Source organism: Miniopterus natalensis, chromosome 19 (assembly GCF_054644295.1).
Source record: "Miniopterus natalensis isolate mMinNat1 chromosome 19, mMinNat1.hap1, whole genome shotgun sequence".
Lineage (NCBI taxonomy): Eukaryota > Metazoa > Chordata > Mammalia > Chiroptera > Miniopteridae > Miniopterus > Miniopterus natalensis.
The window spans coordinates 26,254,073-26,269,268 of NC_142099.1; the positions used below are offsets into that span (position 1 = coordinate 26,254,073).

General features: G+C 36.4%; 1 protein-coding gene across 6 annotated transcripts in view; it reads right to left on the reverse strand.

Moving 5' to 3' along the window:
• The window catches only part of DTL (denticleless E3 ubiquitin protein ligase adapter), a 190,518-nt gene that overhangs the window by 166,765 nt on the left and 8,557 nt on the right, over positions 1–15,196 (reverse strand). For all 6 annotated transcript variants that reach the window (XM_087827873.1, XM_087827870.1, XM_087827874.1 and 3 more), the window contains exons 6-11: positions 11,832–11,897; positions 10,257–10,369; positions 9,032–9,105; positions 7,568–7,671; positions 7,172–7,276; positions 1,420–1,532 (exon numbers count right to left, since the gene is read on the reverse strand). In XM_087827873.1, the coding sequence (XP_087683999.1) occupies positions 1,420–1,532; positions 7,172–7,276; positions 7,568–7,671; positions 9,032–9,105; positions 10,257–10,369; positions 11,832–11,897 (575 nt within the window). The remainder of the gene's footprint in view (positions 1–1,419; positions 1,533–7,171; positions 7,277–7,567; positions 7,672–9,031; positions 9,106–10,256; positions 10,370–11,831; positions 11,898–15,196) is intronic.

The following is a 15,196-nucleotide window of genomic DNA, read 5'->3' on the forward strand; positions in this document are numbered from 1 at the left end:
CCTCCTGCTAAGTTGGGAGTCAAAGTTAGAGAAAAGAATATAGGTAAGACAGTGAGGGAAGGAAAAAGGGAAAACCAAAAGACAGTAAAATAAGACACATAAGACCAAATTTGAAACTCAAAATTTTAAATATAGGACAGAAGTATTAGTGCTAGTGACACATATTGTTAAAGTTTAAAGCTCAAGTCAGAAAAATTTTATAGACAGGAAGCCAGGTGAAAACTTTCATCACAAGATGGGGGTCTCAAATGTATGTTTTATAAGCAAATTTTCATTTAAAAATACAACAAATAAAAGAAATTTATTATAGAATAAGAGGCAAGCCAAACACAAAAGCATCTTGGATAGAACAGTATCTCCACCTTGTGACCATCTAAGGATATTGTTACTAAAAGCTTTTGATAAGGTAAAGCTGCATTTTTGCAACTCTAGATATACAGAGAAATAACTTTTTAGTACTTCCCCCAGGACCACAGGAAATTAAGCTGGAGAATTCATACCTGACAGGTTCTACCCTTGTCTTAAAACATTAAAGATTATGACCTCCTAGAGGCTGGCGGGACTAAAAATGATACAATTTCTCTTGAGAAGAGATTTGAGAATTTTGAACCTATGGACCTATAAAGTGTTAGACATTATGAGTCTAAAACCCAAAATGTGTGAATTCTGATCATTCAATTCACCAATGTCAAGGACATTTATGAAATTACACAGCAACCTAGAAGATAATTAATTTTTAGCCCTAGGAAAACAATGCCTCAATGTTCTTCTCTCTTGAACTCCCAGACATTTCTATAATTAATTATTCCCACAAGAGCCATTTTTCAGTGGTCAGCAAGTGCTACTTGAGTTGAGTATAACATTTCAATTTTCTCCACTGGGCTTCAAACGGACAGCTTTAAATTTCTTAGCTTACAGTAGTCATTTTAGAATCACTTACTTAAAAAGGAAAAAATAGAGAGTAAAGAACATAATGAGTATACAAATGTTTTTGAATGTCTTGAGCAAGGTTCTATGGCTGATTTGGGTATAGATTGAATCCTAGAGATTAAAATATTAAATGTATTTTGAATGAGAGTTTGAAAACACAGGGCAGAAATGCAGTACAGCCTGTTTTTCCAGGAAGCAAGACAAAGTAATTAAGGTTCTTTCCAGTCTTCTGAAATGTGTATTTCCTGATAATATAAAATTATTGGAAGATATGAATTTCTAATTTCTGAGAGGCTCTGCCTATGAAAGTGTGACCATATTTTGTGACAAAAGAATGAGGTTTTCCCTATACTAAAATGCAAGAAGCAACTTTTACTGAACATCTGATGTAGAAAAAGTTAATCATTTATGTGATTACAATAAATTTACCTCATCTTGGAAAAAAGAATACTTTAGTCTCACGTTGGTGGGGGAAATTTAGCAACTTACCTTCCAGATATAGGCAGCTTCATCACTTGAGCCACTGACTAAAAACTGGTCATCTGGACTAAGACTGGATTTAATATAAAAGGTAGAGTTCTGGTGTCCATTGAAGACAGCCACTGCCAGAGGAAAAAAAATCAGTGTATTGATTATTGAAGTAGATGGTCCAGCTACATTCACCAAATAAAGCTAGACAGTGTCAGAAAATAAAGGAAATTCTAGAAAGAGGCTATATTATATTAGGTCCAATCTCATGATCTGAACCTATGGAAAGAACTAGATTCTCAAATCCAAGAAGCAAACAGAACACCTAGTTATCTCAATCCAAAGAGGCCCTCTCCAAGGTACACTGTATTAAAACTGTTAAAAATTAAGGACAGCCCTAGCCAGTTTGGCTCAATGGTTAGAGCGTCGGCCCCAGACTGAAGGGTCCTGGGATCGATTCCAGTCAAGGGCATGTACCTTGGTTGCAGGCTCATTGCAGGAGGCAACCAATCAATGTGTCTCACATCGCTGTTTCTCTCTCCCTCTCCTTTCCACTCTCTCAGAAAAGTAATGGAAAAAATATCCTCAGGTGAGGGTAAAAAAATTTTTAAAAATTAATGACAAAAAATTCTCAAAGCAGCCAGGGAAAAGAAGGAAGTAACCTACAAAGGGAAACCCATCAGAGTATCACCTGACTTTTCAGCAGAAACTCTATAAGCCAAGAAGAGAGCAGAACCAAATATTCAAATGTCTGAAAGAGAGGAATTACCAGCCACGAATAGTATGTCCAACAAAATTATCCTTTAAATATGAAGGAGAAATAAAGACTTCCCAGACATACAGAAGCTGAGGAATCTTATTACCAGAAAACCTCGACTGCAGGAAATACTCAAGGGAGTTTATCCAAAACAAAGAACACAAGGTCACAACACTATGAGTGAGATCACCAAAGCCTTACAGGATAAACAGATAATTTGTGACAACAAAAACATAAAAAGTAAAGGTCTGAACTGGCAAAAGGATGAAGATCAGATGCACTCAAAAGAAAAAACTACTATATATACGCAACTTTATTTTTTATAAACCCAATAACCACACACACAAATCCCCAAACCAGGACATATAGCTTAAAAAAGAGGAAACAGAGGAAAGAAGTATGGAATACCATCAAACAAAAACAAGAGGCAGAAACACAAAGGAAAAGAACCAAGGAGCCACAGAGCTACCAAAAACCAAAAGATTAAATGGCTATAGGAAATCCTCATCCATCAATAATTACCCTAATTATAAATGGTCTGAATTCTCCAATAAAGAGGCACAGAGTAGCAGAGTGGATCAAAACCCAAAACCCAACCATATGCTGCTTATAAGAGAAACATCTAAGCTGCAAAGACAAGGCAAATTCAAAGTAAAAGGGTGGAAAAGGACTCTCCAAGCAAATAACATCCACAGAAAAGCAGATGTAGCCATACTTAAACACAATCATAGGTGGGGACCTTAAGAGTCCATTGACAGCTCTAGTTAGATCAACCAAAAAGAAAAACAAAGAAATATTGGCCTTAAATGAAACGCTAGACCAAATGGATATAATTGACATTTACAGTCTTTTGTCCCAGAACATCATATTATACATTCTTCTCCAGTGCACATGGAACATTCTCAAGGACAGACCATATGTTGGGTCACAAAACTAGCATCAACAAATTCAAAACTGAAATTATACCAAGCATATCCTCTGACGACTATGCCTTGAAATTAGAAATCAACCACAAAAAGGAAGTGATGATAAGCCTTAAGTTATATTGCATGGGTAAATGTTGTTAATATCAGTCATAATTCTACTCCCTATCTTAAAATGTTTGCTACAGAAATAACCAAATTTTCCTGTCAACTGCAGGTTAACCAGATCTTTCACCATGATATTTTAAGTCTATTGTCATTTACAGACAGTTATTGTTTTACTCTGATGCTTTTGCAAAATGTGCTTCATCTTCAAAGAGATACATGGAAAGTACTTTGGACTATTTTTTGTTGTTGTTAATCCTGACCTGAGGATAGTTTTTCCATTAATTTTTTTAGAGAGAGTTGGGGGAGCGGGGCACAGAGAGAGAAACACCAATGTGAGAAAGACACATTGATTGGTTGTCTCCAGGCTGCAACTGAGGTACAGTTGCCCTTGACTGGGAATTGAACCCTCCACCTTCAGTCCACAGGCTGATGTTCTAACCATTGGGACAAACCGGCCAGGGCACAAAGTACTTTGGAATACAGGTTTCTAGTAACTTTCAGATCATGCTATTGAATTAGGTAAGAATTTATAGAACTCTAATGGAGAAATTGATGGCTTCATAAAACTGTTAACAAAAGATCAAGATCAACAAGAATTAGCCCGGCTAGGTGTGGCTCAGCGGTTGAGCATCGACCTAGGATCCAGGCGATCAGGGTTCGATTCCCAGTCAGGGCACATGCCCGGGTTGCGGGCTCGATCAATGACTCTCTCGTCATTGATGTTTCTATCTCTGTCTCTCCCTCTTCTTTCCTCTCTCTGAAATCAATAAAGATATATTTAAAAAAAAAGAAAAAAGATCAACAGGAATTACATGAGACTAACTGAACTAGTGAAGATGTTATAATTTTTATAACTTTTTATTTGAAATATTATTGGTTCTTTCATAATACTTGTTTTTCAGATATAAGGACATGTCTTTCCCCTCTGAGCTACCTATGACCCATAGCAATTTGGTAAATTATACCTTTCTAAGCAGAATGGAAACATTTATCTTTTTCTTCCTACCTGATCCCTACAGAATTTGGAAAATCCTAGTATTCTTATTTCCATGCAATATAGTTATTTACATACATTCACTAAGAATCTGTTCTCTTTGTAACAGGACACAATTGGAAACATTAGTTATATTACCAAGGATTTGACTAGAACATCATGTTTGAGAGACTTGCAGACTCAGAAATGACCAGACAGTTTTAATGAACTATGATTAACTTTACAGGTACCAAATAAAGCCCCTGTGGGGAAAAAAAATTCAGCCTGATACCCTGCTTATAGGATTCAACAGCCTTAACAGCTTAACAGGTGGGCAAGGAAGGTTACTTCCTGCAAGGAGCAGGGAACTCAGGATATTTTGGGGAACTGAAGAAGAGAGGAATTAACCCATATCTAAAGGTATCACAGGTGAAGTCAAATTGCAAGTCTTTAGGTTGGCTTTTTAGCTTTGAGAGGCTGTTAAAAGTTCAATCTGGAGATTCCTTATGAAAAGTTCTAGCAAAGCAGATTTAAAAGAGCCTATAAGATTGACCAATTGCTATTTTTGATGCATTTATATAAATAATCAGACCAAGTTTATTGGAACTAGACTTACTTTGCAAATAAATTAAGTTGTAATTTGGGTATCTTTGATAAAAATGAGGGTGATTTTAGAGAAAAAAATTTTTCTAAAAAAAATATATCTTTATTGATTTCAGAGAGAGGAAGGGAGAGGGAGAGAGAGATAGAAACATCAATGATGAGAGTCACTGATGTGCTACCTTCTGCATGCCCCTTGCTGGGGATCGAGCTCGAAACCCTGGCATTTGCCCTGACCGGAATCGAACCTCGATCTCCTAGATCATAGGCTGATGCGCAATCGCTGAGCCACAGCTGATAATTTTTAAGAAACAGAAGATTCAGGAAGTTTTTCTTGTTACCTCCCCATTATCTGCCTAAAAGAATTTAGATAAGGGCCTGTTCCAAGATAACAGCACTATTATCAGAGGTGTCTATAAAGAATATAGGTTAGGTGTGGTGGAGGAAGACTGGAGATCAGAGTCTGCTGTGTCTCATTGTCTCTATATGGCCCAGCAGCAAACATTTGTTTACCAAATATTTGCTTTTCCATCTCCATGTGAATTGCCCTCCTCCCCTCTGAAGTCCCAAACCACTACACCCTTCTCCTTAGCTCAAGATGGTATATAAGCTCAACTGCCTGATTTGTCGTTGCCCCCTCCACATATTCTTCTGGAACCCCTGTATGTACAAAATTAAATGGAATTTTCTCCTTTTAATCTGTGACATGTCAATATAATCCTTAGAACCTAGAAGGGTAGAGGAAAATTTTTTCCTCCCTGACAAGAAATAAATTCCCACAAAACAAACAGGCTCCTTTATTCTGAATACAACTCCAAAACTGTAACTGTTCATCTTTCTCAACTCTAAACTATGAGTGGAAAACTATAGAGCAAATTTCCCACTAAACCTATAAGTATTTATTGCCCTCTGCTGGTGTAAGAAAGGCTAGCATAAAGTACACTATTAATGTTTCAAACCATGCAAAAAATCCTTCTAAAACCTATACTGGGCTCACTTTAATTTTTCTTTGATGATTTGGGTTCTTAAAATGCTTCACTAAAGTACTTTAGAGTCATCCTTATGAACATCGCTTAGTATAACAAAATATTGTGAATTAAAAGTATAGGACAACAAGTATTAAGCCCAGGAGGACCCTTTCTGAAGTTTTGAAAAAGGCAAGCAATTACCAGATGGGTCACAAGTAGACATATGTTATTCAATTTTAAAGAAATGTTATCTATCTGTATCCTTATCATTCTATCTACAAGAGACAATTAAATTATTTTAGGAACACAGGAAAAAGGTTGTTAAATTATTAGTCAAGTGGCCTTTGGCATATCTATTCAATAGCAGAGAGACAAACGAACTCAAGGTTCCTTTTAGTGCCACACTATAACAAAATGCTAACTAAATTAGAAGTTGTCTAAGTTCTGATACCATTCAGGAAAACAGCAAAGTAAGTTATAAAACCTCTTTCCTTATCTAAATACTCCTGTTCTTATTTAGACAACACCAGACCTATTTCAGAGTGCTGGAAATGCCAACTGTAATACTGCCACTGGTAGATATTAAGTCCTAATAATGGCATGGGGGCAGTCTTTGGTAACAGCCCTGCTAAGTTCTGTACTCCTTGAGATTTGTTTATCTTACTTTAGCGGGAACTGAGTAGATCTGGGGATTGGTCACAGAATTCAAAGTTTATAGGAAGACCCAGGTTACTAATATGTAGCTTGCTTAAGTAATTAATGTTCTTGAAATTATGTAACCCAAATAATCCCCTTAGAGTATGCTTGAGAAATCTTGGTTTCTTTTGAAAAATGTTATATTTATCAGCTTTAAATATCAGATTCTACTTTTAATTTTCTTTTTTTCCCCTTTTAATATGTGTTTATTGATTTCAGAGAGAGGAAGGGAGAGGGAGAGAGACAGAAACATCAATGATGAATCAGTGATTGGCTGCCTCCTGCACGGCCCCTACTGTGGACCAAGCCCATAACCTGGGCACGTGTCCTGACTGGGAATTGAACCGTGACGTCCTGGTTCATGGGTCAACGCTAAACCACTGAGCAACACCAGCAGGGCTCTACCTTTAATTTTCTTGAAGGAGAAAAAAAAAGGTGAGAGTGGAAGAAACATAAAAGAGGCAACTGTTCAATACTGAGAAGGCCAAGGTAGGTAGGAATTATTGTGGAGGATTAAAAAACTCAGCTCCCTAATTTAATGAATAACCCCCAAGTAGAACAAAAGCTGAGCAGAACAGCCTTCCCTGTCCCACAATAATTTAGATAATTCATCGGTAGAACTAATCAAAGATCCTAAAATCCTCATGTCTTAATAAATTTGGCTTAGAAAAGAACCAACATTAAATTATCATTAACAAAAAAGTCTGTATTAGTTTCTGGGTAAGAATTTGAATAACTAAGATCTTACCTGGAGAAGTCCTTAATCCAGTCATATTGAACATGTAGATGTTGTCATCTGTGCAGTTAGCAAATAAAGTAGAGCCAGTGGAATCCAAAATCAGACTTGAGTATCCTGGAAAAAGGAAACTTTAGTTAGCATGTCCTGGTGACAGTGAGTAGAAATGAGGTAAAAACACTGAGGCCAAAGGATCATTCCACAAGAAGAATCACTAAAATTCTTCTCCAAAATATATACAAACCAAAAATATTCATTTTTATTTTTTGAACTCTAAAAAGATATAACCACATATATTAGAGTTTTTCAAGTCTATGTTGCTGAAAATTAGGCCGATATTTATTCCACAATTTTAAAAAAACTTACCCCCCCTCAAAAAATGTCCTACAAATCCATGAAAAGGCTTACCTAGTTTTCGAGTGCTGCTACCTGGGTACAGGAAAGACTTGGATGCTATGGGTTCTTGTCGATAAGCAGTATAATTCTTACGTAAATCCCATATTTTAATTACCCTAAAAATCAAGGTAAAGAATAATTATTTTGTAGTCCTTCTCCTACCCCAACCAGTTTCAACTATATTGAACATGAAATGACTTTTAATCTAACTCCTCTGGCACATGAACAGTAACAGCTGAGATATCCCATTGGGAAACAAACTGAACTGTCTCATACTGCTGTCTCTAATATCAGGCCTATAATTCTGGCAGAGCGGAAACAGATGTGATCTGACCCAGTGATGGGTTACCTTGAGTTTACATCAAGGAAGCGGAAAAGGAAGATGAAGGTTAGGTGCTGATAGTCATTGTTTCATTGTTTGCAGAAAAAAAAACACTTCCTAAGCTTTTAACACTGTGCATGTAACCTTTTGACAGCATAAGTAACAAGTTCTGTCCATATGGTTATATCTCTATATATAACTCCTTAAGTAATCTAAACAAATTTTCCTGTGAAATGAAGTATTTTTTCATTTCATCTATTGCGATAATTGTCTTAATCCTCTACATCTAGTTTGTAGGCAACCTGAAAACACAAGCTTAGTCTAACAGGGCAGTATCCTTGGAAACAAACAGAGCAAGCTCTCACCTATATCTTCTGATAACAACAGATAACCTTTAGATAATGCTCCATCTGTGCCTCAGAATTTGGTCCACAGAAGAGTTTCAGTGTCCAGAAGACAGGCACAATGGAAATCTTAAAAGTTGTCATCATCGTTTTAAATTATGTTTTTTGAAGGGAAGGATGTCTTGGGAAACAATGAACAAATAAGGGGACAAAGAAGGGTGCTTGAAAAAGAAAGAGTCCTTATACTCAAATAACTTATATTCTAACAAAGCAGCCAATCAATAAGTACCACAAAATTATCTGGAAGCCAAAAATTCAGACCAATTGTGGATGGCAGGTATGTGAACTGAAAGTCATTAGGCCTTACTATCAATCTAGTTAGAGCACTCCCAGAAGTGCCAATTATATGCCCAGAGTCAGATTTCTTCTTTTAGGTTATTACTAAATCTGAGAAGATAAAATCCAAGATAGCAGAAATTTTACTTCTCAAAAGAATCACTGACTAAATTATACTGCATAGACAAGCAAGTTTCCCATCCAGCTTCTCTATAATAGGACCAGCCAACATCGCTCATATGTGCTAGACAATGTGCTAAGTGCGATACACATGTATTATCTCACTTAATTATTTGAGCAAGAGTCCTAACTAGATATTTTCCAGTGTGATCTGTAGGTCCTCTTCTCAGCTGGGTATTCACTATGTTGAAAGTTAAAAGCACACAGGTTCAATTATAATGGGACCAGGTGACTTCCCCATCACAGTTCATGAAAGAGACCTTATCAAAAGAACGAAGAAATAGAGACTCTCACCCATCCACGGCTCCTGCTGAGACTAATGTATTCTCATCTTGAAAGAGGACCACAGTAACACTCTGCTGGGAATCCTAATAACACAAGGAAGAAAAAGAAAAGGGACAAAGACTATCTTGGATATCACAATCTTCACCATCAAGAGACCAAGGTGCTAAAATGGCTTTTTTTCTCCCAAACTCTGAGTTAGACTAAATTTCCCTCTTCAATCCTAATCAGTGCTGACCAAGAAGTAATTTTAGCTAAGAAATAAACTAAACATAATAAAGTTACAGTATACTGTGGTAACACTTTGACTCACACTTATGAAACAGATAGGTTATTAAAAGGTTTAACTACTGGCTCTACTTAGAACCAGACCTACTAATAAGCTGCATATCCTTAGGAAACTAATTTAACTTTCCCGTGCCTGTTTCATCTATAAAATGTCACCATCTACCTAGATTATCATGTAAGTGTCTAAAGATGTACCGATGAAAGATGATTACATACTCTGAAAAATTTAAAGGTGCTCAATAGAGGTTTTATCTCTTAATTGCTGTTGACAGGTTTTCTTGGCTCAGAATATGATTAAATGTCTGAAATGTTACTCATTTAACTTCATCTGGCCTCCAAAGACCTCATGCTAAACCTTGCCAGTTTCCCTTCTTGCTTGTGTCATGTTCATGGTATGCAATTTGAAGTCCTAATGTTTTAGCGACCACACCTTCCCCCAAAATATTAAGTTGGATCCTACAGACCAGGAGTATTAGAAAAATAAACACATTAAAGTATGAGAAATGGTGATTTATTTTTTAAGAAGAGAAGATGTATTCTGGGCATTGAGCTTTTTTTTTATCAGATGCTAGAGAGGTACCATATGAAAACAACAGGGGTTTCTTTCCAACAGAAACCGTGTCACAGTTCTTAATATACTTCTTCAAATTTCTCCCCCTTTCTTAGTGAATCACACTACATAGATAAGCGCATGCATGAAGATCCTAGGGATGCAGCTCAGGAAGCTGAATTTTTAACATGCTCTCCAGGTCCCTCTGTTGCAAACTAGGTTTTGAAAACCACTACGGTAGGTATTAAATTAGCATTAAGCAATAAACCTACTGATGTCAAGAGGAAATGAAGATTTTCATTCGCTTAATCTAGAGTTCCTATTTTATGCCTAACACATTCCCTAAATGAGATTTTACTGTTAAGATCTGCACACATGTATACAGCTATAAAACCTTACCACAGAAGGAGCAAGTCCTTTTGAATTCTGTTTCTTCTTAGGTTTTGAAGGGGTTTGCTTGTCTAAGGTATTGTGAGCACCACTGATCTGATTCACTTGCCTATAAAATCCATCTGAAAGATATTCCGAGGAAATTTATTTAGTTTTCAGAACTTTACTCCTATGCTGAATGTAATATTTATATATAAGATCTCAAAATTAATTCTTCATTAGATTAGTGAAATTAGAAGCCAGCAGTGCTACCACACTACATCTTTTGTGTTGAGATTATAATGCATAAAAAAGAAATAAGCACACAGATGTTTATAGCAACTTTATTCTATATCACCAAAACATGGAAACAACCAAGATGTGCTTCAGTATTTGAATGTATGAATAAACTGTGGTATACTCAGACAATGACATATTATTTAGTGCTACAAAGAAGTGAGCTACCAAGTAAAAAAAAGACACGGAGGAATCTTAAATGCTACTAAGTAAATCTTAAATATTACTAAGTAAAAAAAGCCAATGTGATAAGGCTACATACTGTAATTATGACATTCTGGGAAAGGCAAAACCATGGAAACAATAAAATGATCAGTGGTTTCGAGGGATTAGGGGGAGGGAAGGATTAATAGGTGGAGCACAGAGTATTTTTAGAACAGTGAACTATCCTGTATGATACTAAAGTAGTAGATACATCATTATATACTTGTCAAAACCAATAGAATACACAATACTAAGAGCGAATCCTAATGTAAAGTACAGATAGACCTTGGGTGATAGTGAGTGATATATCCATGTAGGTTCATCAGCTGTAACAAATGTCTAGCTCTGGTGTGGGATGTTAGTGGGAGAGGCTGTTTGAGGTGGGGCACATCAGTATAGAGAGAACGCTCTATACTTTCTGCTCAATTTTGCCATGTATCTAAAACTGCTCTAAAAAATAGTCTGTTATAATTTTTTTTTAAAGGGAAGTAAGCAGTGAGATGATCATTAGTTTCTGCTTAATGGCATCATTGGGCAAGGTGACCATAATTATATTTAATCTAATATAATTCTTTAAAGCCAAAAAATTATAAATTAAAAGATTATTTACTGCCCAGCCAGGCATGGCTCAGTGATTAAGCGTCGACCTAGGATCCAGGCGATCGGGGTTTGATTCCCAGTCAGGGCACACACCCAGGTTGCGGGCTCGATCCCCAGTCGGGGGCGTGCAGGAGGCAGCCGATCAATCACTCTCTCATCATTGATGTTTCTATCTCTCTCTCCCTCTCCTTTCCTCTCTCTGAAATCAATAAAGATATATTTTTTTTAAAAAAAAGATTATTTACCAATGAGCCCATGAATTAACTATCTCAAATTCCATCAATCACTTAGATAAACAGCAATATAGTTAAGAAGACAATGAGGTAAACACAGGTTAATACTTGCAACAACCACTAAGATGAGAATCAGAACAGCAAGCAGAAATAAAGAGTTATGAACATGTGCCCCCTGGTGGTTATTAAGTGAAATGATAAACCTTTTATTCAAAATAATTAAGTATGGGGACAGCCCACATTTATCAAAATTAAAATGGAACTAGACTACCTTTTTTGTTGCACCTGGTGTCCCAGACCATAATGTTGCCATCTCTTCCACCTGTACAGAAGACAGCTGTGGGGTAATAGTTTATAAAAACGTTAATAAAACTGGTCAATGACATAGACATTTCAATGTAATTTTCCTAAAGTGCCTATTATATGCTAGGTTCTACAACTGGCACTGGAGATTAAAAATAAAAAATATATAGCTCAACAAATAAGAGAAAACAAAGCTGTGAAGGGAAAGAATTACAAAAAACTCAAAACACATGTTAAATGCTAAACAAAAACTTTATAAAATAATCCGTGTAAATTTTCTTAAAACCACATAAGACACTATACATAAAGTTATAGTAAGAATAATGATAAACAAGCAATAACCAAAATATATCGAGTGCTTACTGAGTGCTATACACTATCCTAAGTGCTTTATAGAAATTATCTCCATCTTGTTATCAACCCGACTAGTGGGTATTATTATCCCCATTTTAGATGAGAAAACTAAGGCACAGAGAGAATGAGTAACTTCCAAAGGTATTCTTGACAGTATGAATCCAAAGCCCATACTTCAAACCTCCAAGCAATACTGTCTCAGTATAAAAATATGGGCTGGATCCATACAAAATTTGTGAAAGGGGTTGCCTCTGAGGATGGAAGGAGGGCAATGGGATTGGAGAAGAAAACAGAACTTCAAAACAACTCTGCTTCCTGTATGGAAGAGCGGACACTTACCAAACCAATCCACCTGCATTAGCTTTTAAACTCTGGAAAAAAAATATAAAAAATGACCTGAGGGCTCTATAGAGACTGAACAAAAACATGCAATTTTTGGAAAAGAGTCAACAACTGAAGCAAGTGATTGGCTTGGGGTAAGTTACTGGTCTTTTGTGGTTTTTACCTTAGGGTAGCCAGTGGCAAGCAGCTAGAATGCCAGTAGACAAACTTGCCATCTTTCAAGCCAGAGAAACTCGGAAAAGGAGATGTGGGGCAACAAGAGCTGCCAGAATGAGGGAAACCCTAGAGGAAGCTGGGGAAAGGGAAACCCTAATTCTGTGTTTAAACTCAGTGTAAGTCTCTGGCTGATCGCCGAACTATCTATGAAGGGGAAAACTAAAATCAGCTTCAACTAAGACTTAAATTACTGAACAGAATTGAGATCCAACCCACTGCCCTCTTGCAGTGATAGTGATAGTCTGGAATTTTACCCTTAACTCAGTTAACTGACCATTAAAACAAAAACATCAATTCTTTCCTACTCAATATAACAGAATCCAGAGTCCAACATACCATTCACAATGCCCAGGACATAACCTAAATTATTTGACATATAAAGAGTCAGAAAAATGAGTCATTCTCAAGGGAAAAGAAATCAACAGAGGCCAAACTTGAAACAACTCATATGTTGCTTTATCAGATAAGGTTGTAAAGCAAGTATAACTATGTCAGGTGAAGTAAAGAAATGACATTTACAATCATTGAAAAGATGAGAAATCTCAGCAGAGGGAGAACTTAACAAAAAAAGAAAATTTTAGAACAGAAAAACAATTTCTGAAATGACAAAATTTACTGGAAAAGATTAAGAGCAGAATGAAGAGAACAGAGGAACAGTCAGTGACCTTGAAGACAGAGTAACAGAGATCATTCAATTTGAAAATAAGATTAAACATTACACCAAGTGAAGAAAGCCAGTCACAAAAGACCACATATTACATAGTTCCCATTTATATGAATGTGCAGAATAGGCTAATCTATGGAGACAGAGAGTAGTTTAGATTGTGTATGGCTAGGAGGCAGATGGAAGGTACTGCTGATGGATTCTGATTTTTTTCTGGGCAATGAAAATGTACTAAACAGACTGTGGTGATGGTTGTACAACTCGGCAAAGTAAATTAAAACCAACTGAAATGTACACTTTGAATGGGTGAATTTTATGGTATGTTAACTATATCTCAAATTTAAGAAAATTGGGGGGAAAAAGCCTCAAAGATTCATGGGACAATTTCAAAAAGTCTAATATATGAGTAATTGGAGTCCCACAGGAGAGGAGAGAAAATTGGGTAGGAAAAGTATTTCAAGAAAATAACAGTAGAAAACTTCAAAATTCAGTTAAACACATTTGTGAATTTACACATACAAAAAGCTCAGCAAGCCTCAAACAGAGAAGCATATATAGACACATCATAGTTAAATTGCTGAAAACCAAAAATAAAGAGAAAATCCTGAAAGAGGTCAGGAAAAACAATACATATAGAAAAATGATTTGAATGACCACAGATTTCTCAATAGAAACCACAGAAGACAGTGGAGCATCTTCAAGTAACGAAATGAGAAAAAAAACACCTGTCCTCCCAGAATTTTAACAGAATATCCTTCAGAATGATAATGAAATAAAGACATTTTCAGATAAAGGGAAAACAAAGGGAATTTATTACAACCAGGCACATTACAAGAAATGTTAAAGAAAATGTTAATATTCAGGCTGAAAGGAAATGATATCAGAGGACAGGGAAACATAGATATTACAAGGGGAAAATCATGAGTTCAGTTTTGAATAAGTTGAATTTGAAGAAGTTGTTAAGGCTGGAAATACAACCTGGTTTAGTACAAGTGTAGTGAAAAACAAAACAAAGCTGGAATAGACCAAGCTGTTCAATAAGGTCTGAACAATTGAAAAGAAAAGAAGGCCCAATACCTAATCCAGGGCTATGGAAAACTTCAAGTTAGGTAAAGAAGTGGCATTCACCAAAGCAATTATGAAGGAATAAACAGAAAGAATGAGAACCAGTGGTAGTGAGGTCACAAATTCCAAGGAAGAAAGAAATATAATTTTTAAAAAATGGTCAGAAGTGTCAAACATTACACAAGAAAGGCTGATTTCAGGAAGAAAGCTGAGAGTGAAAAACAGGTTGAACCAAATTGAGATAAGGAAATTTAATCCTCTTCCGATTACTCTTAAGAAACTTAGAAGAGACAGGAAATACGAAAGGATAATAGCTAATGAACACAAGGTTAAAGTGTTTTTTGAATAGGCCACAGATATGCTTGAGTCTTTACTATGAAGGAAGAGCCAATAGAGCCCTGGCTGGTGCGCTTAGTGGTTAGAGCATCAGCCCATGCACCAAAGGGTCTCTGGTTCAATTCCTGGTCAAGGGCATGTACCTGGGTTGCAGGTTGAATCCCTGGCCCTGGTCAGGGTGCATGCAGGAGGCAACTGATGTTTCTGATTTTTCTCTCTCCCCCCTCCCTCACACTCTCTCTAAAAAATCAATGGAAAAAATGTTCTTGAGTGAGGATTAACAAACAAAGAAAAGGGCCCAAGAAAGCCTGGCCAGTGTTGCTCAGTGATTGTCAACCCTGAACCAAAAGGTCATC